Source organism: Fulmarus glacialis, unplaced genomic scaffold (genome assembly GCF_000690835.1).
Source record: "Fulmarus glacialis isolate BGI_N327 unplaced genomic scaffold, ASM69083v1 scaffold13832, whole genome shotgun sequence".
NCBI lineage: Eukaryota > Metazoa > Chordata > Aves > Procellariiformes > Procellariidae > Fulmarus > Fulmarus glacialis.
In genome coordinates this window covers 51,742-67,967 of record NW_009197338.1, presented here as the reverse complement: position 1 = coordinate 67,967, position 16,226 = coordinate 51,742, and the positions used below count along the sequence as shown (strand labels likewise).

Here is a 16,226-nt window from a genome sequence, read left to right as displayed (position 1 = left end):
ACACCATATCTTGGCTCTTAGCCTTGTGCCACAGCTCTATGCACATTCAGATTACCAATACAAACATTTATGGGGTCATATTGTAACACAGATCACAGAAATAATCTGTGTTAAAACAACTCAAAAAAGTTCTTATATCTACACTTTCAAATACCAAACGATTTATTTCAGAAACAGCACGTGTGAACACAAAGGACTTTAAAAAGAAGAACTCATTGACATTTTTGTGATAAAACATGACTGGGTCAGAAAAAAACTAAACTGATGTGCCCTTCTCCACTCTCATCTGCTTCTGCAGAGACGTAATTGAGCCCTAAAGCTATTGTCCTTTTGACATCTTTAACTCATTAACAAGAAATTAACTCTCACTTTATTTGTGTCAGTACCATGCATGACCTCTCCTTGAAATAGGCAGCTCTTGAAAAACAAGGCATTATATTCTCGTTTTGAACTTGACTGAGAAATGGATTTTTCTAAAGACCAATTAGTAAGTTTCAATTTATATTTGTTTGACTGGACAATGCCAATAAGAGATCAAGACATATCTACGATGATGGTGTCGTACACATAGGGTTTACCTGCATTTAAAACAGACATACTCCAAGGAGAAAACATATTAGCACCCATTATCAGTTTTATAAAGTGAGGCCTTGTACAGATTGAATATACCAGTTTTTTTCATTGGATGACTTGTTTGTTCTCATCACAAAGAAAATCCTCTTGGTTCAGAGAATCACAATGCCTAAGCAGCATCGACAGACATTTTAGTATGAGCCAAACCTGAAAAAAAAGTGAGAGTCTTAAGTATGCACACAGAGAATCTCTCCCATGTTAACCCCACTGATGGGAGATATTTCCGGTTCCCCTAAAAGTTTTGACAACAGGAAGAATCATAAGGATATATTTAAAGTATTAGCATAATTTCCATATAAAATTTTGCCTGTCAATTTTAACCTTAACATCTGATTTTTTTGTTTGTTTTCTTTTGCTTACCTTGACCATGGACTTACCCTGCACAAAGAACCTACATTTAGACAATTCCAGCCTCTTAAAATTCCCTCTTCTCCTGCTCTTTAACCCTGAATGCTTCAAGCATCCTAGCAGCCTTTTTTTCCTTCAAAAACACATGCAGAAGTGTCTACATAATGGTGCCACTGGACTGCACAAAATGTGCAGGTGAGTCTGTAAATTATCTCTAGCCAAATGCAGAATATGAAACCGGTATTTGACAACAGTGACCCAGGGTACAATTTCCATGAGCTTATAGAGAACAGAGTTATACATTATCTTTACAAGATTCAGACAGCTGCATTTTCCTGGTATAATACGTGTATCAAAAAGACGAAAACCATAATCTTAGTAACTGTTTTGAAAATGGTTTTAACCATTAGATAGGCAAGCCTATTATCCTGAAGCCATTTATAATGCTACTTTCTCAGCAATATGTTTATGAACATCTTTATGTAACTCATCACATTTATGAATGAATATAGGCTCGTAAACCTCTTCTGATGCAAGCGAATACTTTCATCTGTGTTTTACAAACGGGGAACTGAATCACAGAGATATGAAACAACACGCAGGTAAGGGAACATTAGCACTTTCTGGATGATGTCTTTGGAAGAGGTGTAATTTACCAGTTTTACTCACCTTACTCATGTTAAGTTGTGGTTAGAAGGCAGCTATGGAATACTGGATTTGTTCATACCCTTGGCATAAATACACACCAACAGGAGAGAAATTGCAAAACTCATGTAAGAGGTAAGCGAGTTAAGGAAATCTGTAACTTATATTGATAGAACTGAAAAAAAACATTTATGAGTTTACTATTATGTTCTAATGTTCTTGAGATTTAATCTGTGCTTCTGAGAAACCATACCGGTTTCACAGAGTCAGGCAAAGGGCAACATGATGATAAGACCCAACAATGACAAACTCCAACAGTCTTTGTGTTAACTGCCTTGCTATTTCGACGCCCTCCACCCCGGCACGCACACACACTCCCACCCCGAGAACCATTAGCTTTTAAAAAGCTGCTAAGTTTTATTGCACCTACCCAAAAGTACTGCTTTTCAATTTTGCCTTGGAGAAAAATAAAAAAGAAGTCAAAAGAAAAAGTAGGAAATCGTTATTTTTATTTTAACAAGAAAGAATCAAAAAGCAAGTTTATCTCTGAGGTTTACAGATACTTTCTGTTTATTTGAAAAACAAGTTTAAAATAGCGGTTAGTATTTCAAAACAACCTTCAATAAGCTGATTTTGCATGAAGATTTCTAAGAAAATTTTCGGTCAAAATAAATTCCCTACTAATAAACCTTAGCAAAAATCAAACTTTAAAGAAATGACAGGATAGTAGAGAAAATAAATAGGCTTTGGTTCAAATAGTGTAGCAAGGACTTTGAACTTCCTAGTAATGGCTGGTAACTAAGCAAGCTCATTTCACACTTAGTGTTCCTGTAGTGATCCTAGATTCCTCAGGGCTCACTACAGCAACTGCATATTTACCCTAATTTTTATTAAATACAACTTTAAAAATAGATAGATGTTGTCAAGAATCAAAAAGGAAATGTTAGGTTTTAAAATTATTTAAAATTGTCTATCCTGTGTGCTGCCAGAATTTCCATCTTGAGAGGCAAAACGGTGAAAAGGTAATTCACACAGCTCAAATGTGATAGAATGCACTGAATCATTTCCAGTGGGATTATTCAAGGCATGCAAAAATTTAACCATGCTTAAGGCCCTAGATTTCAGCCACAAATCCTGCTCATTTGCCTTGGAATGAGTGGAACTGTTCATCTAAATGACCTAGATGTCCTGTAATCACTGGGGAGCTTTCAATGACAAATAGTTCAAATATCAACTGCTAATTACTATTTACAATCATTAAACTAAATCAAAGTTGGCAGAAATGACCACCACTTCAATTTGCAAGTCTTATTCTCCCTAAATTGTCCCAGGATGCTGAGGATGGTAATTGTTTCAAAGTCGTTTGTATGTGTGTATGCGCAAGGTATGGTGGGAAGAGATAGCATCAGTTTTGGGGAGTAAATCATTAGAAGAGCAATGAATTGCTCTGGGAGATTAGTCCAATAGAGCAAAGCTACTCCTTGCTCATTGTGCCTTTTAAATAGGCGGTCTTTCCCGATTGAACTCTAAGGGCAAAACCAGACAAGTGACAGGACTGTTACTGGCTCCGCCTCTGATCAAATTTCAGGAGTCCAGCAAATAAACCTGAAAAATATTTCCTGTACGTAAAGCCCATATGCCCTCTTCCAGGTATGTCAATCTAATGTTAATCTAAACCTCTGGTACCACACAGTCGCATGACAATCCCGGTCTTCATTTAGTAGAAATTCAGTGACTGGTCTATTTGTGAGTGCAGAGCAATCTTTGGAAAAGTGAAGCCAGAAAATAAAAGCAATATCAAGAAACAGAAACGAAGCCAAAAGGCTCAGTCCTAACTCGGCTGTTTGAAGAAAGTTTTGTGGTGAGGTCAACCAGTTATTTCAAAAAGGCAGAGATTTGACATTACCGCAAATGAGATATGAAAGACATGCTCTTTGAGACATGCAGATGTCCAGGAAGGTAATAGGTTTTATTGCGACTGTTTCCAAAGAGACTTGCACCAGTTTAGTGACATTTGTTTAGTTAAAGCAAGGCAAATTCTGGCACATAATATCTTTTTGGTTTAGATTAGGTTATAATAGACTAGGTTCAAAATTCCTTTTCTCACCTCCCAGGACAGGATTATTGAGACCCTAATATTGTCAAGCTAAAATAAACTTCATGTTTGAAAATTGAAAATTGGAAAATCATTGAAAATACTTCATCTAAGGTAAAAAATATACTCTAAACCAAAGAGCCATATAGAAAATAGAAATTATTAAAATAGAATCAAGTTTAAAATATTACCTTTCAGATCAATTCCTGATTTATTCTAGGGATTATAGTATGTTGACCATATAGCTCTATACTTATGTCATCAACCAGACCTGAGTCATGACAGTGATATTACATTTTAAGACAAGAGAAAACGAAAAAGAGAAAAAAGAAAAAGAGGCCTTCACGTAGGAAATTCAATTTACCTTTAGCTCTGTTGCCCCCAGAGACCACTTCAGAGCAGGTCGTCTGATAAATCCACCACCCAATGCCATTGCAAATTGCTGGGTTAATGAAGAGAGGTCAAGTAGGGAAATGGGAGGCGAGAGTAGAAAGGTGTTGATCGTCCGTAAATGACTTGCTGCAGGCAGTACATTGTTAAAGCTCAGAGAGTGAAGTACACCAATTTTTTCTTGGATGAAAAGCAGAGGATTGCCTTTACTTTCATTTCTATATTTCACCAAAACTTCCCTGTCAAAATAATTCTTTTTTGTGTACCCAGCAGTGTAAAGTTATAGCAGAGGAATTTCATGTGCAAAGAAAGGAGTGAAATACAGGCAGACTAGAGAGAAAAAATATGAAGTTTTTTAGGTAAGAAAATACATTTTTTTACATAATAAAAGTGCATAATAATAAAGGTTTGCTACTGCTTACAGAAAAAAGAATTAAATCTATAAATTTTGTTTAGTAAATTATTGTATTTTCTACCTTTCACACTTCTTTGTCTAGTAGTTACTTAAAATGGGGGGGGGGGTCGCTTCTCCCATAATACTTGTGTTGTACCTAGACAATGGCTTACTTCCATTCCCCTTATATGTTCCAAAATTATAGTCATAATTACATTTCACTAACTTCATGCTATAATTTCATAAGGGTTTTTTTTCACGTATCTTTATCTTTGCATTGCAGACTTCTTTTAAGTATGTCACTACCTTTACAAGTGCTCCAGTTTGAAACTGGTAAGACATAACCTTTATTTTGGGGTTTTTTTTAATGGGCGATCAAGCGAAGATAATACTAAAGACTGTTCCCTCCCCCTCCTGTAAATAACTAGCATTAAAATAACTACTGTCTTATAGTCTCAGCTTTCAGACATCTTCATGCATGAATGGGGTTACTCTTGTGAGTGACATATCCCTCATGCTTGTAGGTTTAGGATTTTCTGCAATGTTGCTCTCTTCGGCTTCTTCAGTGAGCCAGGCTCTGCTGCAGGATAAAGGACGCAGGACATCCACATGGAGTTTCAGAGTGAGCAGGGTCTGGTTATAGGGTCTATCTGTTGCCTGTTCAGGACCCACAGTGTGTGCCCTGATCCCTTGTTACTCTTCACGTAAATAACAAAATTAAGATTTCAAACATTTCAGCGTTTTTTATTTTACCATTCCACCACCTCCTCAATCCATGTAATAACACTGGGTTGAACTGTGAAGCAAAAAGAGAAATAGCTAACATAAGATATAAAACACACATCAGCTTCTCTATCACTTTCTAAAATTACAGCTTTGATACTCATTACTTTCTTGAGAAATAATTTTATGCTGTCAATTTTTCTAAGTAGTATTATATGTTAATTCCATGTTTTAGTTGTTCCCAAGAATGTCACTGCCCTTTTTAATTTATATGTTTAAAGGGTGCGAAGGGGAAACCTGTAACAATTCCCCAAACCAGGAAAATCAGAGCACATCTTTAAACACTTTTAAGGAAATTAATAACCTCAGTTCCAACAGGAAAAGGAGAAAGCCTTCTGACGTCTTACCTTTCATTGGGTTAACAGCTGGTAAGTTGTTCATCACAGGAGGATATAACTGATTTTTTTGTCCACTGTGAAGGTGTTTCTAGAGGGGGAAAAAGGGCATGAAGGTCACATAATAGTCTGTTTTCCAGAGGATACTTTCTGTTACCATCTTTTAAATGCACAATCAAACGTACAAAAGGCGTTGGTACCTACTGATAGCTATATTAGTTAAAAACAAACAGACAAACAAAAGCCCTACATGTTAACGAAACCAGGCAGACTCCCTGCAAACGACCTTTACACCACGGCGTGGTTTCTTTAGCAAATAGCAAGGCGCCCTTGAGCCTGTGAAGCCTGGTAAGCATGCAGGCAGCCATCGGCAACACAGTTAGCAAGCCCTTTCCTGAACACAAATACACTCTTCTGCGCTCCTGAAGACATCAGAAATGCCTGCTAAAATATCCATCGAACTGCTTGAAATATGTTGGTCCTATGGAGAAGTGGGAAGTGCCACATCATCATTTCATTACTTTTGTTAATTGGTGCAGAAAGCCAGAAAGGGCTGATGACTTTTTTTAAAAAAAGGAAGCAGATGTAGAGGTAAGTTCAGAAGCTTGTGCCGAATCCTCCCCCCTTCAGAGATGATGCAACAACTTTAGGTTGTATGGTCAATTAAACAGTGGGTGGTATTAAACACCTCATGCTCCGGATTTTGAGATGTGAGGGCAGTTTCAAGCTCAGGAAGCTGGCGTGTAAAGAACAACTCCCTGTGTTTCATACACAGAGCCCAGAAAGCCAATCTCAGACCCCCCGGTCAGTGCCTTGGGACATGCATCAGCACCACTGGTTATCGCTGCCTACAAGTTCTCTTCTTCCCCTCACCTGGGAAGAAGAGAATTTCTAAAATTCTAAATTTTTAATTCTAAATTTCTAGAGGAAAAAAGAAAATGGCGGTAATAGAGATGCCTCCCTTCCCCTGCTCTCAGCGCTATTAACAAAGTTGGAGCACTCTATTTGCCATGGGAATATGAAGGGATCCATGCTGAAAGCTGTTGCCCTGATTCAGAGAGAGCTATTTCCTTTTATGTTTCCTAACATTTCCCCCAGCTCCCATGGAGAGTATAAAGAACTGATACTTTTATAAGTATCAGTAAGATGTGTGTTATCAGCTTTGACTGCAGCTATACGTGCAGTGCCTGCTCACTAGATATATATGACACTTGACTCTCTCCGTTATCTGGAACCATCTTCCAAAACATCTCTGAAAATACAGACTAGTAATGAGAGTTTTCTCATTACCTTCCTACCCACTCCCTTTTATTAAGAATCCAGACCCATCTAGCCCAGAAATAGTCTAACTGAGAGTTGTAGTTGCCTGTTCAGACACCAGGGTTTGCATGTCGTTTCCAGACTTGGTATCCAGAACACTGCATCAAAGAAAGTAATTCTTGTTATGTTTTTAAAGAACATATGAAAGGTCAGGTCCTCAACTGGGTGCCTCTACAAACTTCAATCTCTGATTAAGCCCAGGAACAAAAACAAAAGCCTGAAGGCAATTGTATCTGTTACTGAAAGAGTAATTAAAACTTATGAGGATGCTGCTTAATTTAGTCTTTGACCTTTTGAATCTGCTAACAAGTTGGGATAACTGTGTAGAGTCTTTGCAACAGGCAAACAAAGCAAATTTTAAAAGCATCAGGCTTAATCTCATGGCCCGGCTGCCTGCAGCTAAAGCGGGTGCCTTATTTGCCCAACAAATTTCCTGCAATAACGAATTCCTTCTGACTGCAGCCTGTGAGCTGAACAGGAACTGCTGCCAAAATGGAGGAACCTGTTTCCTGGGGACTGTCTGCATATGTCCAAAGTATTTTACTGATAGACATCGTGAATATGATAAGTGTATCAGGTGAGCAAAATGTGGAGTGGAATTTTTTCCCAGAAATAGTAACAAGCTTACTTTCAAGACATGTAATTCCACTTCCTAGGCTTTTTTTAAATTATTGCTGTTATTTTGTAACATCGCAGATTCTGTGGCACGGTGAGGCATGGGGAGTGGACCAAGGACAGCTGCCTGATCTGTCAGTGTGTCCATGGGGTCCTTCACTGTTTTCCTCATGGTTTGAGAGATGGCTGTGGTAAGAGACACAGGATGCCCTGTATGATGGGAGTCCTTAAACCAGCACCCAGTTGTCCATGCTTGTTATTCATGCCTCTGAGTATCACTGAGTCAATTCACCTGCTTAAAACAATGGCAAACTGTGGAGATCCCTTTCAGCTGTATCAAAATATTAAATGTGCTTAGGTATCTAGCGACACTTCCCCCCTGACCAGAACCAGGTCCTCATGATCCTGATCACCAATGTGATGGAAAGTCATAATTGCTACAAAAGTGGCTCTTACCTCCCCACACAGAAAAGAGGGTGGATGTGGCTTGGGGCAAATTGGAGGGGGACAGGTGGGGTTTGGGGTTGTTGGGTATGGGTGGCAGAAAGCTTCTCAGGGATGTGAGGACAGGCTCTGCTAGACAGCATCAGTCCCATTAGAGACCAGCCTGTCACCAGTTACCTTAGGTTTACCAGTTGCCAAATCTTTTCTACATTAGGAACAATGACATTCGATCCACCACAGAGGTGGAGAGACACTTGAAAAACAAGTGTAGTCTCTTCTGCCCTATAGTGACTCCTTTAGATCCAGATTTGAGGCACATGCAGGACATTGCTCATATAGTTTCTATATATGGTGTTAGCTTCAGAAAGAAGTAGATATTTGGTCGTTTGTTAGTGGGTTGTTTTGGGGTTTTTTTTTCACATTAAATTCAATGTGAAGCTTGAAAGGTTTGGATAAATAATATATGGAGTTTGTAGGTTTGTCCAAAGTGTGAAACTTACCCTTTGTGGGAAAGTAAATGGAGAAGAACATTTCAATTTTCCTACCTTCAGTGGTGAGTGATTTTAATTTACCTGACCTACCAGAAACTTAAGTGATGAGTATATGATGTGTGTGCATGCATACACACATACACATGGAAAAAAAAAAAAATGTACACATGCAGAGATATGAATACACAGTTATATTTATATTTATCTATGTACATAGTGTATATATACACAATATACTAAAATACAAAAACACTGGATTTTTATATCCAAACGAGGTGATGTTGATCAAATTTGATTCGTAAGCAACTATGGTGAACTTCTTTCAGAGGGTCTTCAATTTAGACAAAAGTCTTCCAAATGAATGAACTTATACATGTTTGTGTGTGACAAAAAAAGGAGGGCTCTTCTTTGTTAAACATTTACCATGTTAAGCTATTAATGCTAGAATTAAGCAAACAAAAAAGGACAACATTGTGACTACCAAATTTGCTAATTTACTTAATAGTTTTACCAGGTTAATTGGATTTTGTTAATCTCTTTAGAATGAATTTTTCTATCCGTGTTCCCTTGAGGACTTTCCTTGCAAAGGAAGAAAAAGCCTGAGAGCTCTAGTACTCTGACATTTTTGTTTCACATTAAAACAAATTTCTGAGTCTCTAGAGGGAACATTACCTCCAGCTACTTAGTCCATATGCACTTGCAAAGAAAAATATGGCAGTACTTAAAAAGCAACATTCTGGTGAATATCTGAGATTTACATATGAATACTCAGATATTTTCTCTCCTTAAGCACCATAAAATCTCATCAGTCATTTCTTAAACGTTCTGAGTGCTGCTGTTTGCTGCTCTTTCAAAACAGTGAACGCTGTCTTTAAGGACCCTCCATCACTGCCTGTTCAGCTGAAGTAGCTTCTGGGAAGGCTGAAAGGAAGTAGTTTAGGGCAATAAAGAACTTGAAACAACCCAGGCAAATAATTCTTGTTTCTGCTTAATTTAAAGCTATTTAAATGGAAGTTTTTTGTTTGTTCAGGTCTTACGGAAGAAAATCCGCCTGACTGGACCCAGGTCTGAAGGACTGAGGCTCCAGCATAAAGCCTACCTCCTTGCTGCGCCAACCCTCTTCCCACTGCTTTGGCAGCTTCTCTAAGGAGCGACAGAAAGGAACAAAACAGTGGTAGCCTGACTGACAAAACAGTTCGTGTATGGAGCTTCAGGTAGCTGGCAGCTCCAGACCTGACTGATTATCTGTCTGTGGTGGGAGGATTGCAGGGCACCTCCATGTCCACCTTCCCCACAGCTGCACGAATGGAAGGGCTGCAGCACTAGAAGGATGGCACGTTTCCTGGAAACTGAAAGAAAGATGCAAAAAAACCCCACTTCTCTGCATCTGCTTTACTGCATCCAACAACTGACGTATTGAAAGATCAATTCTTCCAGTGGAAGAAAAAAACTTCTTCATATACTTTTTATCTATTTTTATAACTTATTGTTAATTGTTTGCCTATTTCAGCTACTGAAAAGGTAAACTTGAAGATGTTTTCATAGTGTTACGTGCAAAGTTGTTGTTTGGGGGGCTGTTTTTTTGTTGGTTTGGGGTTTTTTGGTTTGGAGGTTTTTTTCAAGAGAAAGTTTTCTCTTGAATCATGGTTTTAGAAGTTTGAATCTTAAATATTTGTCGGGATTTTAGGTGTGTATTTCACCTTTCTAGTTACTATTGCCATGTGCAAATAAATTTTTATTTCAAAACTAATTCAAACATCTAGCATGTTCCATTTTTTACAAATGATAAGCATAAGGTACTAATGCTTGTCAGAATTTTGAAACCACATTTCCAACATGTAAATTGTGTAGAAAACACCTTGTTTAACCAGGTAATACAGAGCAGAGAAATCTTGAGATATCAAATCTTCCTTTCAAAAACAAAAATAACATTATTCATTTTTTTTCCTTTAACATTTTTATCTTGGGGTCTCTTCTCTATTATACTTTTTTGTTTCAGCAGAGCTGGAAAATTCACATGAGAAGTATTAACACCTTAAAATAAAGATGTCTTTATTTTCAGTGTGCACACTCAGAACATTCAGTTCTGATAAGCAACTAACAGATCAAATTTTTTGCTTTCTACTTTGAAGAGTTTCATTTGAAACTAAAAATGGGGCAGGAAAAATCACAAAATTCAATCTCATTTCCACTTTTCATATGTTTTTTTCCTCTAGGGAAGAGTCTGGGACTATTACAGAGCAGATTTATACCTATGCCCATTACAACAAAGCTAGCACATCACTGAAGCCAAATGCTAAAATATATGTTCAATCATGGCTTATTGTCATTTATTTATTAAGACTGATGTCTTTAAAACTAGCACCAATTGAATGAAAAACTGATCTTTCTATCAATCTCAGGAAGCTGCTTGTTATACATAGATCACTGCAGTAAGATTCATAATATTGATATTTACCTAGAGCACACACAACATCCTTGGGTCCTGGTTGTTTCATTAATTCTCAACATATTCAGTGACTGATTCCTTTACTCACAAGAGCAGGTTTATTTATGTTGTTGGTTTTTTTTTTTTTCCCCAGAGGAGAGTCAAAGGAATAATAAGTCTCCGCCTATTCTAACACAGGAAGTTCAAGGTAAGCTTACATGGTACCATATCTCACAATACACTTCTACACACAAAAGAGATCTATGTTTGCCAGCCTGTACACAGTCAGTAAGATAGGTGTATGAAAAAAACCCATATGTTCATACCCAAGTGGGATCTGTTGCACAAGCAATAGTTTCTCTTTCGTAACTCTTTTCTATGTTGGGAATTTTAGTCACATAACTGCTCTTGTACAGACCACCAGTAACTTAGCCATTGCCTACAGCAAGGAAAATGGATTCAGGTACAGCTCTATCTGGCGCAACAGTGGACACTTTACTCCTAATGTGGACTACAGAAATCTTGCTTAAAAACATGTTAGTTGATCATGATGGAGTTGATGTAAGGAAGGAGGTAAAAAATGTCTTAACCAACATTTTCTTCAAAGATTGTCTGGTTCCCCATCGGGCCTAAGAGTTTTTGTCTTTTCCTCCATTAGGGCAACCTGATTAAAATACTTTCATTCTTTCAAGAAGAGACAAAGAAGTCATCAAGAGTACAGAATGGATTTTTTTCCACCCAGCCTAATCTGGGATAAATAGGTTCTGTGTATATGTGGGACAAGTTCTCAGCCAACTTTTCAGAAGCAATGTATACAGCTCCACTCCATTAACTCTGCCAACAATATCTGGCTCTACACTTCCCGCTCCCACCTACACAAACACACAGCAATATCACCAATCTGATTGGCCTAATAACGGATTGGCATTGCTCCAGGCTGAAAAAAACACCCCGTAAGGCATCCTATAAAACCCTATCTGGCCATCCACGTCTTCCCTTGTAGTAAGATAGCAAACACTGACATGTAGTTAAGATAAAAGTTGTGTAATCCTTTTTAAACTCCATTTTTTTTTTTTTCTTTTGTTTCCTAGTAAGGTTCAAGCACTTAAGGGGATACATTTCATGTACATTTTTTCTTATCCATGTGCCAACAAATGAAAATAAGAACACTAATTCTCCATTCAGTAGTGTTCATTAGATGTAAATGTGGGAAGAGCAGTTCAATGGAGTCCAGTTTAATTCTGATATCTCTCTCATCAGAAAAGGAGAATCAGAGCTACCAGAGAGAAAAAATGCTACTTACCTTAGTCACAATTAAATTAGATTAAACACATTATCCCACTGTACACATTATCCCATCATAGAAGTGATCAGTAGTTTTTATTAGGCAACAGAAGTGGATGGGACAGGAGTGCACAAGATTGGGAAGTATCAGTCAAAAGACAGCAAATATTTGTACTTCTGCTTTTCTGATGAAATCTATTCATTACAACTGGTACTCATTAACAATTCAATTACCCAGGTGGCTTTTTCTTATTCTTTCAAAATACAGCTTTTTTCTGTTCATTACCTTACTTTAAGTATTAGTTATATTGAAATACAGAAGAGTTTTCAATTTCTCTTACTCTTAATTTTCTCCTCTCCGCACTTATTTATGGAACTGTGAGAAAAGGCAAATGTCACTACAACAGTCATAATTAAAGGCTGTTCTCCTCAGCTGGAAACAACTGGCCCTATCCTCCTTCTCTCTCAGGGAAGCACTGAGCTCATTTTGCCTGTGCAGCTTGTCATGCTCTTGCACAGGGCTAGACAAACAACATGCTCAGATCTGGATTTGGACAACAAATATATCTGTGCATGCCTTGCCAACGACCCAGAGGTGTGCTGGCTCCTGCATTCTCTGGAGGAGCTGTTGCAACACGTTACCATCATTTTCGGCCACAAAGGTATCCCAAAGCACCTGGTTTGCTCAGTGAGCCTGGAACAGACACCACTAAACTGATCTTGGTAAAGTTATAGCCTTAGGGAGACACTAAATAGCCCTGCTCGGAGTCTTATCTGCTGAGACAGCATCAGAGACACAGTCTCTGGTTAGGAAGGCAGTGTTGGCAGCCGTACACAATGTCTGTGTGCTATTGGTGTATGTAGAGAGTTTCCCTCTCCTGGAGGGACGTAGGAACGGCTGCCAGGAAGCCCAAGGAAGCCATGAACGACCTGAATAGGGACCAAGTCTTTCTGGCTGATTCAGGCCCTTCTCAAGATGTTATAAAAATATGTATTTGTATGAGAACATACATTGGAGCTGTCACCAAAAAAGCTATCGAGATAATGTCTCTCTTACCACAAAACAGCAGAAATTTCAACAAAAAAATAGTGTCACCATGGGATAAAATCTGTGACACTTTCTTCTGTGAAAAGGGGTTGTGAACTAACAGGTCTTTGGTTTCTTGATGTCCTTTATGAAGTTAACATTAAAGCAACCTGTGAAAGTCATTTGAGAAGCCACACTTAGAAGTGAGGTCTCCTATCAGATTTTTATTGTGCACCAGTTAACAGCTGCCAAGTGTTGCAGCCCATCACATTTCAAACCCCCGTCTTCTGCGAAGTCCAGCTATGAAGAGGACAGCTAATTCCCTGTGCCGGGGTATACTAAGTCTTTGTGTTTCCCTTTGTGTAGCTACATGTCTGATTTTCAGGCTGTACTTGCACATAGTTGCAGTGAAGGTCAAGCAGGGTACTGATTTTTATGGTCGGTCCAAAATCACAGCCCAGCCACAAAATTTCCATGTTCAAAACTCCACTTACTTTTGGAAAACATACAGTTGTAGGTTTAGACCCCAGTAAATGGTACTGTCTTTATTATTTATACCATATCTGCACTGTTGGACACTGTGATAGCCAGAATGAACAGATGCTCAGGAAATTATTCAACGGCATATGGCTGACCTTGCCATCTCATAGAAGGTTTTGAAACATTGCTTATATTTCTTTTTTATATAATTTCATGTTTGCTCATGCTTGCTGAGAATAAGGAGGGCAATAAATCTGGATTACAGAGGAACCTGAATACAGCTCACAGCAACAGTGCAGTTTAAATGGAATGTCTTATCATTTGGCTTGAAATTACATTATTGTAACATTTCGGAGATGTGAGTGAGAAATTATATAAGTAATATTTCTGTAGTACTACAGAAAAACAAGTTCTTTCAGAAAAGTAAAACAGAAACAAAACAGAAAAATGTTCCTGAAAATCTTGCCCTGAAAGTATTGCATATATTTTCGAACACCTCATAAAATCTGCTATTTCTTATGCCCGAATTGAGTCCTGAGGATCACCTTACATAATACAGCAAGTTTGACCAGACGAGAGAAAAAATCGAGCTTTAGACACAGATGTCAACAGTGAACAAAAATTACAAAGTGTAGCACAAAAAACTGCTCAGAGAAATGGTATTAAGCTATGTCACTGGTATGCAGTTTTTTGACACCCATCTTGTGTCTTCATGGACAGATGACAATGGATTACCTCTCAGTCACAGAAATGCCACTATTTTTATATCAATTATCTTTGACTGATGGTCTTTATCATTAGCCATTCATCATTTTTTCTGCTCTCCTGTCAAGCATTGGTCACTCAGTTAAACAGTGGACATAGAGTTGTGGGACTTAGATCCCTAGTTATGCAAGAATAATTAAGAAATTGAAACTAATAACAGTAATATTTCATATATAATAGGCTAAACTTTATTCACATAAACTGTGTGGATCTCTTCTTAAAAAACCAGCAGCACAGTTGGCCACTTTTTCTTAGTCTTATTAGTTCTGTCTGAAAACTAGCACATCCTGAGATGGTGACGAGTGAATATGAAATGTAAAGGTTGCCAACTGTAGTGTGATCAAAGACCTTTTTCCCTGCCTGTAAATTGCCACCAGAAATCTACAGTCACACACCACAATCCTGCAAGACATGTGTTGGCATTTCTCTGGTCAAGAAATTATATAACCTCATATTGGTTTTCAACACCTGCACTATTTACAAGCATTTGAGTCCTCGCCGTCTCAGTCCCTGAGGACTGCGATGCAGTCTTATGACCTGTTAACCATGAGGATTCATTTCTGTTGCCGTGTTTTACTATAATTAAAACTGCCTGTTCAGTCATTTATAGTAAGTCTGAAAACCCAGCTCAAAACAGAGGAGCAGGGAACGTAGACTTTCCAAGCCACGCATGGGTTACTCAGGGTATATAAATAAAACACTCACTTCACTTTTTCCACTTTCATAGTTTTGTTTTCCTCCATCTCCTTGTTCCCATTCTCTTCCACCCACAACGCTTCTAGCATGTACAGCTTTCTACCCCTGTATCCAAATCCTGGAAACTCCTCTTCCAAAGAAAAGGAGGATGAGTATCTCCTGCCTATGGTGGGAGGTAATACAGGATTTGGACTGGCCCAGGAAATCCACAAGAGATAGTTTCCCATTTTTCATAACATTCAGACCAAATTCATTGATATGTTCAGATAGTACCATGCCACTGAATCTGGACTGAACGAGGAATTTCAATCATAATAAAATATGATGTTGGGTCCAGCTAGTCCTAGAGATTTAGGGCTGGGTCTTTAAGAAGACCTTGCTTGCTTAGGAGAGGTTTGATGGAAACATATTTACAAAGAAAACCAAGAAAAACAAAAAAATTATGTAGACAAGATGAACTGTAGACTTGTGGACATTAGACAGATAAATAAACTGTCACAAAACAAATGCAAAACAAATGCAAAACACGCAGATTTTGTCTGGAATTAACTCAGGTCCCATCAGGAATTTGTAACAGATTAAGTGAATGTCTTTCACTGGGTTATTTGGATTAGGATCTTGAAGACTATCTGGAAATAAAGGATTGCAAGAAAAAGGACAGAGTACAAATGTGAGAACACGTTAAGAAAAAAATACAGAGCAAGCCAGTAACTTCTTATGGTATGTCTGTAGAAGATACAGAGTGGTAATAATATGTCGGTTCGTTTACGCCCTGACTTCTCACGATAGAGCAGAAATAAGGTTGCTTTCATAACACACACGGGCGTTCTCTAAAATACACATTAAAGGCTGTGAAGGCAGTCAGATATATGCTGAAAGGTTTTTTCTCTCTCTCTTTAAAATAGGTTATCAAAGTCTAATCATGGCAATTCAGAAAATAGTAGGCTGAATGAGATTAAAAGATAGAAGAAGAAACAGAGAGAAAAGTTATTACTCACTGGTGACATAGCCACATTAGCCTTATTTACAGGCCTACTGAGCTTCTATGGCAAA

General features: G+C 38.1%; 1 protein-coding gene across 1 annotated transcript; it reads left to right on the top strand.

The window, feature by feature from the left end:
- Positions 1 to 1,145: 1,145 nt before the first annotated feature.
- LOC104072907 (cryptic protein-like) lies at positions 1,146 to 9,564 on the top strand. The gene is made up of 5 exons (XM_009572512.1): positions 1,146 to 1,176; positions 5,510 to 5,656; positions 7,406 to 7,520; positions 7,640 to 7,749; positions 9,524 to 9,564. Exons 1-5 carry the CDS (start codon positions 1,146 to 1,148, stop codon positions 9,562 to 9,564), a joined length of 444 nt encoding a protein of 147 aa, XP_009570807.1.
- Positions 9,565 to 16,226: the final 6,662 nt, after the last annotated feature.

Coding starts and splice junctions, on each gene's coding strand:
- LOC104072907 (XM_009572512.1), top strand. CDS start 1,146: ATGGTGCCACTGGACTGCACAAAATGTGCAG. Junction 7,521..7,639: donor GAATATGATAAGTGTATCAG/GTGAGCAAAATG, acceptor GTAACATCGCAG/ATTCTGTGGCACGGTGAGGC. Junction 7,750..9,523: donor TGGTTTGAGAGATGGCTGTG/GTAAGAGACACA, acceptor TTGTTTGTTCAG/GTCTTACGGAAGAAAATCCG.